The following is an 18,843-nucleotide window of genomic DNA, read 5'->3' as shown; positions in this document are numbered from 1 at the left end:
TGTGGTCCTTTATTTTCCACGATTCGATGTTGCTAGAATGCCAATATGTTGCATATAATCATATATAGTATAAGTATACTACTGTAAATGCGTGGAAGACTCCAAGCCGGCTTTTATTAGCGCGGACACCCGTTTCCTTAATTAGTTTAATATCACTTTAACGTCATAGTTATAGTCATTATAGTGATTATAGTGACTTTTTCTTCAAAACAACATGGGCGTAAATTAACGATTCATTGACAGTGGTACTTCAGTTTACTGGTCCTCGCGGAGTGGTACTTGTTCAAAAATGTTTGAAAACCGTGGAATTAACTGACAGTATTGTAAAATATAATATGTTGATTTATTGCTTACCTACTGTGGTACATAAGTTGTTTTATGTTGTATCGTGTAACAACTTTACCCTGACTCTCCTAGCCCAGCACTCTTTACCTTAAATCCATTCACTTATTTGTGTACCTTTATCCTAAAAAGGGCATTCCATTCTGGGGCGATGCAGTGCTTCCTTTTTTAATTTTAATAAAGTAAAGGTTAACAAATACAGCTCCTGGTATCTTTGTGACCCTGCACTGGATAAGCAGGTTTAGAAATATGATGAACGGATGGATGTATTTCTTTGTATGAATAACAGTTATAATACACTTATTATTAATAGACTTACTCGGATATCAAATTACGTGAATTGGCAGATGCCCTGACTCCATTAAATCATTATAGAGGAATTTGGACAGCATACAGGCTTGGGCAGATTTGTGGCAGATTAAATTTAATATAAGTAAAGGAAAAGTATTACATGTAGTAACATGTAGTAACTAAGAATGTTAAATTTGAATACACAATGGAAACTCTGAAAGTTGAAAGTATCACTTATGAGGAAGACCTAAGAGTTGTTGAAGGCTTGCCACTATCAACCGGACAGCATTCAGAAATCATTAAGAAGGCAAGCAGTATGTTAGGTTTCATAGCACTATTATGTGTGGAGTACAAGTCCAAGGAGGTTTTGATAAAGCTTTATAGCACACTGGTGAGGCCTCATCTTGAATCCTGTGAGCAGTTTTGGTCTCTGGGCTACAAAAAAGGACATAACAGAGCTGGAAAAAGTCCAGAGAAGAGCGACAAGGCTGATTACACAACCGCAGGGGATGAGGTATGAGAAAAGATTTGAGGTGTTGCTCAGTTTAAGTAAATGACTGACATGGTTAAAACTATTAATGGAATTAGTATAGTGGGTGAAGGCTGTTACAAAAACAATGGAGGGCAGCACGGTGGCACAGTGGTAATGCTGCTGCCTCGCAGTAAGGAGACCTGGGTTCGCTTCCCGGGTCCTCCCTGCGTGGAGTTTGCATGTTCTCCCCATGTCTGCGTGGGTTTCCCCTGGGTGCTCCGGTTTCCTCCCACAGTCCAAAGACATGCAGGTTAGGTGCATTGGTGATCCTAAATTGTCCCTGGTGTGTGCTTGGTGTATGGGTGGGTGTGTGTGTGTGAATGCCCTGTGGTGGGCTGGTGCCCTGCCCATGATTTGTTCCTGCCTTGCGCCCTGTGCTGGTTGGAATTGGCTCCAGCAGACCCCCATGACCCTGTGTTAGGATATAGCGGGTTAGAAAATGACTGACTGACTGACAAAAACATGGGATCACAGAATCCTGTTAAGAGTAAATTTTGTTCAGACATTAGGAAGTGTTTTCTTCACACAGAGAACCACAGACACATGGAACAAGTTACCAAGTTGCACGGTAGACAGTAGGACTTTAGGAACCTTCAAAAACTAAATTGATTTTATTTTGGAGAAGTTAGGTGGATAGGATTGGTGAGATTTGTTGGGCTGATTGGTCTGTTCTTGTCTAGATTATTTTAATGTTCAAATGTTCTAAATGCATTTCCTTATTACTAATTTTCATTTCAATTACAATCTGCATATTCTTATTTACTACTATCTTAAAAAGCATACATATATTTAATTAATTAATTAAATCAGAGAAGGGTACGCTTGATGTTTTTTTTCTTTGCAAGTTCAGCTTTTTTATACATTTTTTACATCATCTAAGTTATTTGTTATAATCACATATGTTAACTTTGGTTTTCTGGACCTTGAATACCGTTAGTGTATTTTAATTCCAAATTGGATCTTAGGCCAAGTTTTTGCTAGTGGACCAGAGATGCTTAGTTTTTTGACACAGTTCACAGCCAGTTTTCTTGCTGTGGCATACAGCCGTGGCCAAAAGTATTGAGAATGGCACAAATATTAATTTTCACAAAGTTTGCTGCTTCAGTGTTTTTAGATCTTTTGTCAGATGTTTCTATGATATACTGAAGTATAATTACAAGCATTTCAAAAGTTTCAAAGGCTTTTATTGACAATTACATTAAATTTATGTGTCAATATTTTCAACTTCTGGGCCAAATCCTGACTGATGGCAGCCCATTCTTGCATAATCAACACTTGGAGTTTGTCAGAATTGGAGGGATTTTGTTTGTCCATCCGCCACTTGAGGATTGACCACAAATTCTCAATGGGATTAAGGTCTGGGAAGTTTCCTTGCCATGGACCCATAATTTCGATGTTTTGTTCCATGAGCCACTTAGTTCTCACTTTTGCCTTATGGCCCGGTGTTCCATCGTGCTGAAAAAGGCATTGTTGGTCACCAAACTGCTCTTGGATGGTTGGGAGACGTTGCTCTCGGAGGATGTTTTGGTACCATTCTTTATTCATGGCTGTGTTCTTAGGCACCACCAGTGCAGAGCTTGCTCGGGAATGGCAGCAGGCAGGTTTGAGTGCATCTGTACGCACGGTGAAGGAGGTGAAGACCTTTGGAGGATGGCCTGGTGTCAAGAAGGGCAGCAAGAAAGCCACTTCTCTCCAAGAAAAACATCAGGGACAGACTTATATTCTGCAAGAGGTACAGGGATTGGAGTGCTGAGGACTGCTGCAGTAAAGTCATTTTTACTGATGAATCCCCTTTCCGATTGTTTAGGGCATCCGGAACAAAGATTATCCGGAGAAGAAAAGGTGAGCACTGCCATCAGTCCCAGGTCATGCCAACAGTATCCTGAGACCATTCATGTGTGTGGTTGCCTTCTCAGCCAATTTTGCCTAAGAACACAACCATGAATACAGGATGGCAAGAAAAATTCCTCTGAGAGCAACTTTTCCCAACCATCCAAAAACAGTTTGGTGACCAACAATGCCTTTTCCAGCATGATGGATCACCGGGCCATAAGGCAAAAGTGAGAACTAAGGGCTCGGGGAACGAAACATTGAAATTTGGGGTCCATGGCTAGGAAACTCCCCAGACCTTAATCCCATTGAGAATTTGTGGTCAATCAAAAACCCATCAATTCTGACAAACTCCAATTATTGATTATGCAAGAATGGGTTGCCATCGGTCAGGATTTGGCCCAGAAGATGATTGACAGCATGCCAGGGTGAATTGCAGAGGTCTTGAAAAAGAAAAAAGGACCAACACTGCAAATATTGACTCTTTGCATAAACTTTATGTAATTGTCAATAAAAGTCTTTGAAACTTATGAAATGCTTGTAATTCTACTTCAGTATACCATAGAAACATCTGACAAAAAGATCTAAAAACACCGAAGCAGCAAACTTTGTGAAAATTAATATTTGTGTCATTCTCAAAACATCTGGCGACGGCAGTAGATGAAGAGCAACTGGATTAAGGAAGTACACATCAAAATTACCATTATTAAAAATCACCATGGACAAATCTTCCTCTAGTCATGTTTTATTTCAGAAGGTTTAATAAGGAGCAGTGTGTATTTGGCCGCAGCATGGAAAAGACATGTCCAAATCAAAGTGAAAATCACCAAGTGATATCCTTTGATTTCAACCCAAGACCACCAAACTCATTCATGTAACAAGGGTAGATCCTTGACACTGTCTTTAGTGGAAATACAGGACAATTACCAGATAGATGAGAATGTGCTCTCCACCTATGGTATCATGGAAACAGGAGGACAAACAAGTTGGTGAGTGGACTTCAACAGTGTAGGAAGGAAACACAGTCCTACTCAGACATTAACCAAGGAAATGACTCTGTAACTACTGGCATTTTAATTATTATTTTTATAAATACTTGACAAAACTTCCTGCAGCAATACTGTAACACTCAAGATGTGCAATACTGGCACGGTGTGTTTTTTCTTTTCCTGTGTGTCATCTTTCTGTACCTTCTTTGACATTTCAGTGTTTGTGTTCATTTGCTTGCAGGTTTTAAATCTTCAAGTTTGAATTGGTCTGTCCTGTGATGGATTCGAGTTTCACAGTGTTCATTTCTTCTGGGACTGGCCCTGGTTCCTTGTGTTTTTGTAATGGAATTAATGGATTTATATAGAGAATGAATGGGTTATCCAACCCACTATATCCTAATACAAGGTCACAGAGGTCTGCTGGAGCAATCCCAGCCAACACAGGCCACAAGGCAGGAACAAATCCCCAGGCAGGGCAGCAGCCCACCACAATGAGTGGTGTTTTTTTACCAATTATTTAGAAAATATTTCCAGTTTTTCGTCTTTTCTGAAATGAAAAGAGACTGATGTCTTACATTGCATCACCCTTCCATTATGCTTGTGATGACAAACCTTTCCTGTTTAGGAAGTCATTTAGCCTGTTATGGTGCCTTTTAGTTGCTTTGGGGCCTTTTTGACATACTGCCTTATTTCTTAAAATGCTAGTTTGCTTATGTAAAACGTGTCTAGTTTCACCTGCATCCCTTTAAGCCAGATTGAACACAACACCTCCCTCGCGCTACACTGGCTGTTTTTACCAATCATATGTCTTCATTTTCTCTGATATCGAGTGCTGGGAGTGTTGGGGCTCAGAAGCTTGAAATTCTGCACTCCCTTTACACCATAGCCATTCACATCCAAATAACAGAGTGATCATTCACATATTTAATTTAATTGCACACTGATTAGGTTCCACCCTTTGACAAGTTCTGTTTTTAGTACATTACAACAATCTTGGCAACAACAAGCCATTCAACCCAACAAAATTGCTAATCCTATTGACGTGTTTTTTGTAACACGTGGATGTTACGGTCTGGGTCAGCTTCTATTCCTTGATTGTTTCTGGGAGCCTCTTAAACCCGGAGCTACTGATAACGTACCAGAAGATGAGACGTGGCAAGTGAGGACACACATGGTCAGCAAGGGGATGGTGCAAATCTTTGTGCCTTTATTTACTGAGAAGTCAAGCAAAATGACACTTTTTATTAGCTAACTAAAAAGATTACAATATGCAGACTTTCAAAGCAGCTCAGGTCTCTTCCTCAGGCAAGATGTAATACAGAAACTGGAGTTCCCTGTGTTTATATACACACTAGGACAAATAACAACATTGGAAAACCTTTAAGTGAGAAATCTTAAATATAAAAAATGAATAGACCTCTTCAGGTAAGATTCATTTAGCAAGAGAGGAGAACAATGTATGGTCCAGATCTTTTCATAAGATAATTGTCCAAAAGAGTCTTTTGAAGTTTTTGATGAGTTATTCCATACAAAGTGGATCTGTCGTCAGGTGGTCTGGGTCAGTTAGAGAGATGCACTGTAAATAATCCTCATATCTGGCCATAAACCTCTTGTCTCTATTTAAACCATGTTGTAATGTGTTACATTTTAGCATGTGTTTCATTTCCCATTCTTTTCTCTCTTGCTGTGTTCTGAAGTTGCCCATAAGCACTGTGACTTTAAAGTCCCTCTCACAGTGTCCATGGCTGTTGAAGTGGGCTGCTACAGGAACATCTGTGTTGCCATGCTTGATGTGGAACCTTTGTAAATTCATTCTTTGGCGGAGTGTTTGTCCAGTTTCTTCAACATAGAGTGCAGTGTGAGGACATTTCATACAGAGAATCAGGTAGACCAAATTAGATGATCTGCAATGTTCTAGTTGGCAGTGTGGTATAACTACATGGTCTATATTATAAATGTGAGCACATGTTTTACATCTTTTCTGTAGGCAGGGAAATGTGCCATTTTCTGTTGGTCCACTTAGGGAGTTTCGGACAAGTAGTTGACGCAGGTTTGGCGGTTGTCTGTATGCCTGGAAGGGAGGTTCTGAAAATACATTTTTGAGTGTTTCGTCATTGTTTGGCATTTACAAAAACAAACAGTGACAAAAAGTGCAGTGTATATTTCTTCAATAAATAACTAATCCATAAAATGAAGTGAAACATGGAATTAAAATGTTCAATAAATAATCCAACAAAATCAGGTTAAATTACATGCAGAATCTTCTTCCTTAAAATGCTAGCCCCAATGCCTTTTCTGAAATCTGACGTCTCCTCAGCTTATCCCATCAGGTCCTGGCAGCAAAAGGAGACACCCGCAGACAAGTGCAGTCATCCTTTAAACCTGGGTGTGGATTCCCACCACCAGTCCCGCAGCATCTGTAGGACTGTACTCTGAACCCAGCTCACGTTTCCCTCAGCCAGTCCTTTGGCATCTAAAGTGAGACGCCGTACAACGGGGCTGCTCGCACTCCACAGCATTGCTCAGTAGGAGAGCCCCTTCTCCAGCCCCGCTCTTGAGTACAGGGCTTGCCATTCACTTCCCTATACTCCCAACCAACAACCTATTTTTCGCAGCATGAGCTTTCTTAATCCTACCTGTTTCTCATACCCTTAATCTTTGTTCTTCTTTTACTTCTTTCTTTTCTCTTTTATTCATCTTCTCTGCTGTGCAGGCTCCCTTTATAGCCCCGACTGAGTGCAGGTGCCTCCACCTGCTCCAACGTGTGAATGAAGCACTTGACTGACCCACTCACATTTGCACGTGAATGCGCAATCAACCAAGTACCCCAATCAACTTCAGAGCGGCACATGCTAGCTCACATGTGCACCCTCATCCACTTGAAGCTTGTTCTTTCTGGGACTCCCGATTATCATGACTTGTTATCACAGCAGAGTAAAATTGTGCACAGTTCTCCAGATGAGTCCTCAGAAGTGTTTCATATACACATCCCTTGGCTTGCACTCTATACATTGAGCTCTAGAACTCAACATTCTTTTAGTCTTTATTATTATTATTTCTGTATATACATTTAGCCTTAAGCAGAAGAGATTGTGTGGGGACCTAATCCAGGCCATTAAAATCCTCAAAGGCATTGCTGAATTCTTTCAACTATAAAGTGAATCAATACTCAAGGACATCAGTGGAAATGAAGAAGAAGTGCATTTAGGACTGAAGCCTGTTGGAACCTGGAACAAACTACCAAGTCATGTAGTCGAAGGAGCAACCTTGACCACCTTCGAGAAGTATCTAGATGAGACATTGGGACAGCTTAGCTATTAGCAAAACAAACAAGTGTGATGGACTGAATGATCTCCTCCTATTTGTCAATTTTCCTTTTCACTTATACCCTCCGGATAGGGATAGTTCACAGTCCACTGCAGTGTCTTTGACTGTTTTTATAAGGTGACTTTTCAAGTTTCAGATTCCCCATTATGTATTCATGTCTACCATTTTTACTTCCTATGTGTAATATTTTATATTTATTTATATTAAATTTTAATGTCCTTCAAGTCTGTCCAAGTCTGAATTCTGTCCAGGTTGCTTGTTGCTTGTGATGAATTGGTTGATTGTAGGTTAATGATTATTCCTTGTTGATTTGGTATACTTTTCTGACTTAACCAGCTTGTCGTTTATATTGTTATCTACATTATTTATATATACACTGCTTAAAAAATTAAAGGAACCATTTTTAATCAGAGTATCGCTCAAATCAATGAAACTTCTGGGCTATTGATCTGGTCAGTTAAGTAGCAGAGGGGGTTGTTAATCAGTTTCAGCTGCTTTGGTGTTAATGAATTTAACAACAGGTGCACTAGAGGGGCAACAGTGAGACGACCCCCAAAACAGGAATGAATGGTTTAACAGGTGGAGGCCACTGACATTTTTCCCTCCTCATCTGTTTTTCACTCGTTTTGCATTTGGCTACGGTCATTGTCACTACTGGTAGCATGAGGTGATACCTAGATCATATAGAGGTTACACAGGTAGTCCAACTTCTTCAGGATGGCACATCAATACATGCCTCCCATTGCCAGAAGGTTTGCTGTGTCTCCCAGCACAGTCTCAAGGGCATGGAGGAGATTCCAGGAGGCAGGCAGTTACTCTACGAGAGATGGACAGGGCCTCTTGTAGAAGGTCCTTAACCCATCAGCAGGACTGACTGGTATCTGCTCCTTTGGGCAAGAAGGAACAGGATGAGCACTTCCAGAGCCTAAAAAATGACCTCCAGCAGGCAGGCCACTGGTGTGAATGTCTCTGACCAAACAATCAGAAACAGACTTCACGAGGGTGGCCTTAGGGCCTGATAACCTCTAGTGGGCCCTGTGCTCACTGCCCGGCACCATGAAGCTCTATTGGCATTTGCCATAGAATACCGGAATTGGCAGGTCCACCACTGGTGCCTTGTGCTTTTCACAGATGAGAGCAGGTTCACCCTGAGCACATGTGACAGATGTGAAAGGGTCTGGAGAAGCTGTGGAGAATGTTATGGTGCCTGGAACATCGTTCAGCATGACTGGTTTGGTGGTGGGTCAGTGATGGTCTGGGGAGGCAGATCCATAGAGGGACGCACAGACCTGTACAGGCTAGACAACGGCATTAGGTATTGGGATGAAATCCTTGGCCCCATTTTTAGACCCTATGCTGGTGCAGTGGGTCCTGGGTTCCTTCCTGGTGCATAACAATGTCCGGCCTCATGTGGCGAGAGTATGCAGGCAGTTCCTGGAGGATGAAGGAATTAATACCACTGACTGGCTCCAATGCTTGCTTGACCTCAATCCAATAGAACACCTCAGAAGTTGCACCTCAGACTGTCCAGGAGCTCAGTGATGCCCTGTTCCAGATCTGGGAGGAGATCCCCCAGGACACCATTTGTCATTTCATTAGAAGCATGCTCCCCCCCGACATTGTCAGAAATGCATACAAGGAAAAGGGGGCCATACAAACTACTGAGTATGATTTGGAGTTCCTGCAATGAAATTTCAGCAAAACGGACTAGCCTGCCACCGCATCATTTTTTCACTTTGATTTTCGGGGTGTCTTTGAATTAAGCCCTCTGTAGGTTGATCATTTTCATTCCCATCAAATGATGTGGCATCCTTTCGTTCCTAACACATTACCATATCAGTCCATAGCAGTAGAGATATCCAGCAGGATTTTTCCCCATTGAGATCTCATGTGTTTTCAAAGTGTTCCTTTAATTTTTTGAGCAGTTTATATAAAAGTAGCAGCAGATCTGCATTGATCCCTGAGGAACCATATGCTTGTGCACAGAGTAGTCTAATATGTAATAAGACCACCAAGACTAGTGTCACCAGCAAACTCAATGCTGTCAAATCAGTTAGGCCCAATTTGACTGGAATTTATTTCTAAAACAAAATTGAGACATTTTTCATCAGATCATCTCCTGCCATTTCCAGTTAGTAAAGAATAAAACCTTTCCTCCATATAGACGTAGACATGGCAGCTTCTAATGCCATAATTGTTCCTTAATCATGTTGACCTATTATTAAAAGGGAAATTTAGACTGATTGAAATTTCAGAACAAGTTGTAATTCTGCTCCAAGAGTTAAACCTCTGTGAGAGACATCAAGTTCATCTAATGAATTAATCAAAATAAACAAATTAATTTTTTAAAAATTATCTTGTGTCCAATTTTGTACATACAGTAGGATTGTAAGTGCTACACTGGCTGATCTCATTCATTTTTCTTTCTTTCTTTTTTTTCTGATTTTTAGAGGAATTTTAAAAATGCAAGATGTTTCAACCATTTGTCTTTTCTTGATCCTGGGATGTTTTTGGAGGTGCCAAGCACAAGTAAACCTGCCATGTGTGTCAGAGAAAGATGGTGATTTGTATATTGTGGGGATGTTTGAAGTTTGCACAGCTCAAGGAAGCATTGAGTAAGTGTTGAAATATTGAAACGTCATTGCATGTTCTGCTGTGAATGTATACACAGTGATGCCCAGGTCTGTGGAGCTGTGAGACAACAACACAAACCACTGCACCACTGTTCACCAAAGTGTATGTCAAAATGAAGACTGACTCCCAACACCATATGACTCTGTAAAGAAGAAAGTTTATTTAGAAAATGTATAGGTGGATGTGTTTTACAAGTACTGTAGTTGTGTCACTGTGGTATACGTTGTATTTTATTTAATGCTTTATGCACTTCACACCCATTGTTGACCTCTTGTTTTCTTTTTTATACAGCCAACTAATGTATACAGTCTTTACTGCACTTGAATATGCACTGAACAACACACAGAACAATTATTCTGGATTTAAACTGGGATATAAACTCTACAGCTCTTGTGGAGACTGCCTTGATAACTATGAAAATGACTGTTACTATAATGATAACTGCCCTCTGGACAATTTGCCTGTAGTTCTTCTTTTTACTCAAGACTCTCTAAACTATTTAACAAACTTTGGACCGGGAACCCTACAGGTAACAAACAACAGAATGACTAGGAGGACATTTTGTCCTTTATTTTTAATTGTGATTTATACTTAATATGTGAAATATCCTGTGGTATCCTATTCATTGCTGGCTGAACACTGTACTCTGGTACTCTGGAGTGTATAATTAGCCATGCAGAATCTTTTTACTTAGTATAAGCATATCTTAAATAAACAAATCACATCATACAGTACATGCAAGAAAATTCACACCACCTTGTACTTCTGACTAGTATCACACAGAGTTGACACTTTTCATGACACAAACACATTTCTGTGAGTGACAGAAGAAGCTGCCAGCAGTCAGGGTGCTACGACTTGTATCACCAGCAACTAAACCTTTGGGTTATATTTATTTATTTGGGACATTTAATTCATTTGTTTTAGAAGGAAATACAAAATTTTGTCTGTTGTTTTCTTCTTTTTCATTATGTAGTATAGTCAGACTAAATGACTCATTAGCAGCTAAAATGACTATTTTATCATCTACATTAAGGTAATCGGGTGAAACAACTTGCTACAGTGCCATCCTGACACAGACCAGTACTGAAGCTCAAGTGATTTTAGAGCACAGAAACAGAATCACACCATTTAGAGGTTAATGTAGGCTAAAATACAAGAAAACTCCCTAATCATCAACCTGGAACTAAAACTACATAGGACAGTCTTCTTCTTCTTTTGGCTGCTCCCGTTAGGGTTTGCCACAGCGGATCATCTTCTTCCATATCTTTCTGTCCTCTGCATCTTGTTCTGTTACACCCATCAAGTGCATGTCCTCTCTCACCACATCCATAAACCATCTCTTAGGCCTTCCTCTTTTCCTCTTCCCTGGCAGCTCTATCCTTAGCATCCTTCTTCCAATATATTCAGCATCTCTCCTCTGCACATGTCCAAACCAACGCAATCTCGCCTCTCTGACTTACATCAGGAAGGGCATCCGGTATAAAATTTTGCCAAATCAATATTCAGACAACATAGGACAGTAAAATATATATAACATCAAACAGTGTGTTTTGTATGTGTATGCATTTGTGTATGTTTGATGGCATCTGTGCTGTTTCTTTTTATTTTTAATTTATTAATGTAAATGAAAGATTAATGAAATGAAAGTCCAATGAACTTTAACTTCTGAGGCCACTGCAGGAAGTTAATACTGGAAGCAATATTTAAAGTGGAGGCACCAAAATTTGTTTTTTGATGAATGGAGACAACAACAACAACAACAATATTTATTTATATAGCACATTTTCATACAAAAAATGTAGCTCAAAGTGCTTTACATAATGAAGAATAGAAAAATAAAAGACAAAGTAAGAAATTAAAATAAGACAACATTAATTAACATAAAATAAGAGTAAGGTCCGATGGCCAGGGAGGACAGAAAAAACAAAAAAAAAACTCCAGACGGCTGGAGAAAAAAATAATAAAATGGTTCCAGACCACGAGACCGCCGAGTCCCCTCTGGGCATTCTACCTCACATAAATGAAACAGTCCTCTTTGATAGGAGAGGAAGAGCAGGAGGTATACCCGGTAGAGTGGCAATACACGTTTTTTGGTCTTTTCTGAAGATCTTTTATGTAGCAATTGAGTGATAAGATAATCTTCTTCCAAATTCAAATTTTAGCATGTTTTCTTTCAAACTGAGCAAGGGTGATTTATCAAAGTACACCAAAGCTTGTTTTTAAAATTTACTTTCAGGGACACCATACAATTTTGTTTTTGAGGCTTTCTTCAGGTAGATCCAAAAGATTAATTAGGGAGTTCCAGATAACCCAAGGATTCCCTGTATTTTGGTCTTTGTTTATATATTTATCAAAAAGAAAATAATGAAAAAAATTTAAAGAGACAAAGTTTTGGGACACCTCTCCATTGAACCCCATTTAAATAACAGAAAAAAAACAAAAACAAATGACAAACAAGAAATAAGCTTCTTGTTTATCATTTTTTTTGGAGAAGTACAGAGAAGGTCAGGAAGAATTGCACTGCATGTTTATGCCAGAGAGGAGTTGTGGTACTGTATGAGGAAGTCAGGAGTAACAGAAAAGTATGTGAGGGTGGTACAGGATATGTATGAGGACTTTGTGACTGCGGTGTGGTGTGTGGTATTAGGAATGACAGCCTGGTTCAAGGGGATAGTGGAATTACATCACGGATTGGCTCGGACAGTGGTGTAGCTAGGGGCAGGCGAAGGGGGCAGTCCACCCCGGGTGGCACATTTTTGTATTGACCAAAAGGCTCAGTGCAATTCGTGTGTAAGCAGCAGGGTTCGGAAAAATATCACTCATGACTGAAATTCTCTGATTTTTATCCACAAAAGCTTCAAAAATAATTTTCAGACTGCCTTTCTGTGACAGCATCAAACAGAGCATTTGAAATTTATGAGACAATAACAAAAATAAACAAACATTACACCGATAATAATTTCTAGGAAGATAAACAACTAATTTACAATTTATAATTTTGTTTCGTTATCAATCTGAATGCGTTCTTGCTATGGGCAGAAAACGTCCCCACCTATCACTTGTACACTACTCTGGTTCTGGTTTTCGCAGCGTAATTATCCATCCATCCATTTTCCAACCTGCTGAATCCGAACACAGGGTCACGGGGGTCTGCTGGAGGAAATCCCAGCGAACACAGGGCACAAGGCAGGAACCAATCCCGGCAGGGTGCCAACCCACCACAGGACACACACACACACCCTCACACCAAGCACACACTAGGGCCAATTTAGAATCGCCAATCCACCTAACCTGCATGTCTTTGGACTGTGGGAGGAAACTGAAGCGTAATTATATTAAACTAATTATTAGAACACAGCTTATCAGTGAGTCTATACTATATTCTTGTCTAGTTGATGCTTTAAATAATTATATGTGAAAAATTATTGCTGTATCCCTATATAGGAATACATCTATGCAAAATGTATCTTAATTTTTCTCTATATGTCATTTTAATTTTCCATTTAAATAGGTTAACATATTCAGATATGTTGGAGGGCAAATTGAATCACCGCCCTGTCCCGAGCGGCATGAACTCAAGCTATGCCACTGGGTTTGGACCACTTTCCTGTTTACAATGGTGATGGAGAGGTTGACAGATGAAGTCAGACAGGAGTCACCGTTGACTATGATGTTCGCAGATGACATTGTGATCTGTAATGAGAGCAGAGAGTAGTATGTGTTGAAACGATCCTAGAGAGGTGGAGGTATGCACTGGAGAGACAAGAAATGAAAGTCAGGAGGAGTAAGATGGAGTACATGTGCATAAATGAGTGGGAAGGTGGTGGAAGGGTGCAACTGCAAGGAGCAGAGGTGGTAAAGGCAGACAAATTTAAATACTTGGGTTCAACATTCCAAAGCAACAGAGAGTGCAACAGAGAGGTGAAGAAGAGAGTGCAGGCAGGGTGGACTGAGTGGGGAAGAATATCAGGCATCATTTGTGATAGAAGAATACCTGCAAGAGTGAAAGCGAAGGTCTATAAAATGGTAGTGATACCAGCTATGCTGAATAGTTTGAGAAGGGTGGCACTGACAAAAAGACAGGAGGCAGAGCTGGAAGTAGTGGAGTTGAAGATGCTACAATTTTCACTCAGAGTAATGAGGGTAGAAAGGATTAGGAATGAGTACCATTAGAAGAACAACACAGATATGACAGTTTGGTGACCAAGTGAGAGAGGCTAGATTGAGATGGTTTGGGCATGTGCAGAAGACAGATGAGGGGACACTGGGGAAAGAATGTTGAGGCTGGAACCACCAGGCAAAAGGAGAAGAGGAAGGCCAAAGAGGAGGTTTATAGATGTGGTGAGGGAGGACATTGAAAGCAATCGGTGTGGCAGAAAATGATGTAAAAGACACGGATAGATGTCGATGGTTGATCAGTTGTAGCACCCATAAATAGGAATAGAAGAAGAAACAAGAAATAAGCTGCCAGACACTGCAATTGCTCAATCATGCTACTTTCACAAAGAAAGAGCTCTGTCTCCTGTCCTCTTTGGTTCAATAATTAATGCCCATTTCTGCTGGCGAGTGGTTTAATATGTTGTGTTGCCTGAAAGAGGATGGACCTCCAGGGAAAGGGGGGAGTGACCTCACTCGGCTACTGAGCATTCTTTAGAACTGTGTAGGATAAATGGACAAAATATGAGCAACCCCTCGTGGTGTGAAGTGGTACTGCTTACCTTAACAGAGCCCCTGTTAATGTCCTTAAAGCATTTCTGTCTTCCACCAGACAAGCAAAATTAACCACAACCTCCAAGAAGTTTCATATTATTAAATTCTGTTTTAAACTAGATATTTTGCTATCCTGATAGGAGTGGATATGCCTATAAGTAAGTGTTGTGACCTGGAGACATAAACGTGGAAAAAAGGGGCCAGAGGCCTGCAAAAAGACCATAAAGCATGTCAGGTGATCTTTCTTACATTGGCTCAATATAAACCTGGAAAGAGGATCCTGCAGTTGTAATGTCAGGGTGGCCCCGTCTCCTAGGGTCCCACCCACAACACACAGAACATGGTAGCACATTTAAAGTCACAGAACACAATTGCAAACAAAATGGAAAGTGAATCGAAATTAAAAAAAAATTGTAGACATCCATCCATCAATCCATTCTCTTCCGCTTATCTGAGGTCGGGTCGCGGGGGTAGCAGCTTGAGCAGAGATGCCCAGACTTCCCTCTTCCCAGCCACTTCGTCTAGCTCTTCCGGGAGAATCCCGAGGCGTTCCCAGGTCAGCCGGGAGACATAGTCCCTCCAGCGTGTCCTGGGTCTTCCCCGGGGCCTCCTCCCGGTTAGACGTGCCCGGAACACCTCACCAGGGAGGCGTCCAGGAGGCATCCTAATCAGATGCCCGAGCCACTTCATCTGACTCCTCTCAATGCGGAGGAGCAGCGGCTCTACTCTGAGCCCCTCCCGGATGACTGAGCTTCTCACCCTATCTTTAAGGGAGAGCCCAGAAACCCTGCGGAGGAAACTCATTTCAGCCGCTTGTATTCGCGATCTCGTTCTTTCGGTCACTACCCATAGCTCATGACCATAGGTGAGGGTAGGAACATAGATCAACTGGTAAATTGAGAGCTTTGCCTTACGGCTCAGCTCCTTTTTCACCACGACAGACCGATGCAGAGCCCGCATCACTACGGACGCCGCACCAATCCGCCTGTCAATCTCACGCTCCATTCTTCCCTCACTCGTGAACAAGACCCCAAGATACTTGAACTCCTCCACTTGAGGCAGGATCTCGCTCCCAACCCTGAGAGGGCACTCCACCCTTTTCTGGCTGAGGACCATGGTCTCGGATTTGGAGGTGCTGGTTCCCATTCCAGCCGCTTCACATTCAGCTGCGAACCGATCCAGAGAGAGCTGAAGATCACGGCCTGATGAAGCAAACAGGACAACATCATCTGCAAAAAGCAGTGACCCAATCCTGAGCCCACCAAACCGGACCCCCTCAACACCCTGGCTGCGCCTAGAAATTCTGTCCATAAAAGTTATGAACAGAATTGGTGACAAAGGGCAGCCCTGGCGGAGTCCAACTCTCACTGGAAACGGGTTCGACTTACTGCCGGCAATGCGGACCAAGCTCTGACACCGGTTGTACAGGGACCGAACCGCTCTTATCAGGGGGTCCGGTATTCCATACTCCCGGAGCACCCCCCACAGGATTCCCCGAGGAACACGGTCGAACGCCTTTTCCAAGTCCACAAAACACATGTAGACTGGTTGGGCGAACTCCCATGCACCCTCCAGGACTCTGCTAAGGGTGTAGAGCTGGTCCACTGTTCCGCGACCAGGACGAAAACCACACTGTTCCTCCTGAATCCGAGGTTCGACTATCCGATGGACCCTCCTCTCCAGAACCCCCAAATAGACTTTTCCAGGGAGGCTGAGGAGTGTGATCCCTCTGTAGTGGGAACACACCCTCCGGTCCCCCTTCTTAAAGAGGGGGACCACCACCCCGGTCTGCCAATCCAGAGGCACTGTCCCTGATGTCCATGCGATGTTGCAGAGGCGTGTCAACCAAGACAGTCCTACAACATCCAGAGCCTTGAGGAACTCTGGGCGTATCTCATCCACCCCCGGGGCCCTGCCACCAAGGTGTTTTTTGAACACCTAGGTGACCTCAGTCCCAGAAATGGGGTAGCCCACCTCCGAGTCCCCAGGCTCTGCTTCCTCATTGGAAGGCATGTTATTGGGATTGAGGAGGTCCTCGATGTACTCCCCCCCACCGACCCACAACGTCCCGAGTCGAGGTCAGCAGCGCACCATCCCCACCATATACAGTGTTGACACTGCACTGCTTCCCCCTCCTGAGACGCCGGACGGTGGACCAGAATCTCCTCAAAGCCGTCCGAAAGTCGTTCTCCATGGCCTCCCCAAACTCCTCCCATGCCCGAGTTTTTGCCTCAGCAACTACTGAAGCTGCATTCCGCTTGGCCTGCCGGTACCTATTAGCTGCCTCCAGAGTCCCACAGGACAAAAGGGACCGGTAGGACTCCTTCTTCAGCTTGACGGCATCCCTCACCGCCGGTGTCCACCAACGGGTTCGGGGATTGCCGCCACGACAGGCACCGACCACCTTACGGCCACAGCTCTGGTCAGCCGCCTCAACAATAGAGGCACGGAACATGGCCCATTCGGACTCAATGTCCCCCACCTCCCTCGGGACGTGGGCAAAGTTTTGCCGGAGGTGGGAGTTGAAGCTACTTCTGACAGGGGGCTCTGCCAGACGTTCCCAGCAGACCCTCACAACACGTTTGGGCCTACCAGGCCTGACCGGCATCCTCCCCCACCATTGAAGCCAACTCACCACCAGGTGGTGATCAGTTGATAGCTCCGCCCCTCTCTTCACCCGAGTGTCCAAGACATATGGCCACAAGTCCGACGACACGATCACAAAGTCGATCATCGAACTGAGGCCTAGGGTGTCCTGGTGCCAAGTGCACATATGAGCACCCCTATGCTTGAACATGGTGTTCATTATGGACAATCCGTGACGAGCACAGAAGTCCAATAACAAAACACTGCTCGGGTTCAGATCGGGGGGGCCATTCCTCCCAATCACAACCTTCCAGGTCTCACTGTCATTGCCCACGTGAGCATTGAAGTCTCCCAGCAGTACGAGGGAGTCCCCAGATGGTATGCCCTCTAACACACCTTCCAGGGACTCCAAATAGGGTGGGTACTCCGAACTGCTGTTCGGCACATACGCACAAACAACAGTTAGGACCCGTCCCCCCACCCGAAGGCGGAGGGAGGCTACCCTCTCGTCTACCGGGGTAAACCCCAATGAACAGGCTCCAAGTCGGGGGGCAATAAGTATTCCCACACCCGCTCGGCGCCTCTCACCGGGGGCAACTCCAGAGTGGTAGAGAGTCCAGCCCCTCTCAAGGAGATTGGTTCCAGAGTCCAAGCTGTGCGTCGAGGTGAGCCTGACTATATCTAGCCGGAACCTCTCAACCTCATGCACAAGCTCAGGCTCCTTCCCTTTCAGAGAGGTGACATTCCATGTCCCAAGAGCCAGCTTCTGTAGCCGAGGATCGGACCGCCAAGGTCCCCGCCTTCGGCCACCACCCAACTCACACTGCACCCGACCTCCTTGGCCCCTCCCATAGGTGGTGAGCCCATGGGAAGGGGGACACACGTTGCCTCTTCGGGCTGTGCCCGGCTGAGCCCCATGGGTGCAAGCCCGGCCACCAGGCGCTCGCCATCAAGCCCCACCTCCAGGCCTGGCTCCAGAGGGGGGCCCCAGTGACCCGCATCCGGGCGAGGGAAAACGCCGTCCAAATTTTTTATTCGTCATAGGAGGTTTGTATAACCCCTCTTTGTCTCATCCCTCACCTAGGACCAGTTTGCCTTGGGTGGCCCTACCAGGGCCAGTAACCCAATCCTGAGTCCACCAAACCGGACCCCTTCAACACCCTGGCTGCGCCTAGAAATTTAAAAGTTATGAACAGAATCGGTGACAAAGGGCAGCCCTGGCGGAGTCCAACTCTCAATGGAAATGGGTTCGACTCACTGCCGGCAATGCGAACCAAGCTCTGACACCGGTTGTACAGGGGCCGAACAGCCCTTATCAGGATTCCCCGAGGGACACGGTTGAACGCCTTTTCCAAGTCAACAAAACACATGTACCCTCCTCGAACCGCCACCTTATCGTGGTGGAGGGGTTTGCGTGTCCCAATGATCCTAGGAGCTCTGTTGCCCGGGGCTTTATGCCCCTGGTAGGGCCAACCAAGGCAAACTGGTCCTAGGTGAGGGGTGCGGTTCAACATAACCTCCTATGATGAATAAAAAATTTGGACGGCGTTTTCCCTCGCCCGGACGCGGGTCACTGGGGCCTCCCTCTGGAGCCAGGCC

At 43.7% G+C, this 18,843-nt stretch overlaps 1 protein-coding gene across 3 annotated transcripts in view; it reads left to right on the top strand.

The window, feature by feature from the left end:
* Positions 1–18,843, top strand: part of LOC114660340 (G-protein coupled receptor family C group 6 member A-like) — a 110,245-nt gene that overhangs the window by 73,768 nt on the left and 17,634 nt on the right. Inside the window, exons 2-3 of one of the 3 annotated variants that reach the window (XM_028812976.2) lie at positions 9,762–9,926; positions 10,237–10,474. The exons of the other annotated variants lie outside the window; for them this stretch is intronic. Of the exons in view, the coding sequence (XP_028668809.1) occupies positions 9,775–9,926; positions 10,237–10,474 (390 nt within the window). The 5' untranslated portion in view covers positions 9,762–9,774. The remainder of the gene's footprint in view (positions 1–9,761; positions 9,927–10,236; positions 10,475–18,843) is intronic. 3 annotated transcript variants of the gene reach the window in all.

Source organism: Erpetoichthys calabaricus, chromosome 11 (genome assembly GCF_900747795.2).
Source record: "Erpetoichthys calabaricus chromosome 11, fErpCal1.3, whole genome shotgun sequence".
Lineage (NCBI taxonomy): Eukaryota > Metazoa > Chordata > Cladistia > Polypteriformes > Polypteridae > Erpetoichthys > Erpetoichthys calabaricus.
The sequence above is the reverse complement of the archived record's forward strand: the minus strand, read 5'-3'. Positions and strand labels throughout refer to the sequence as shown.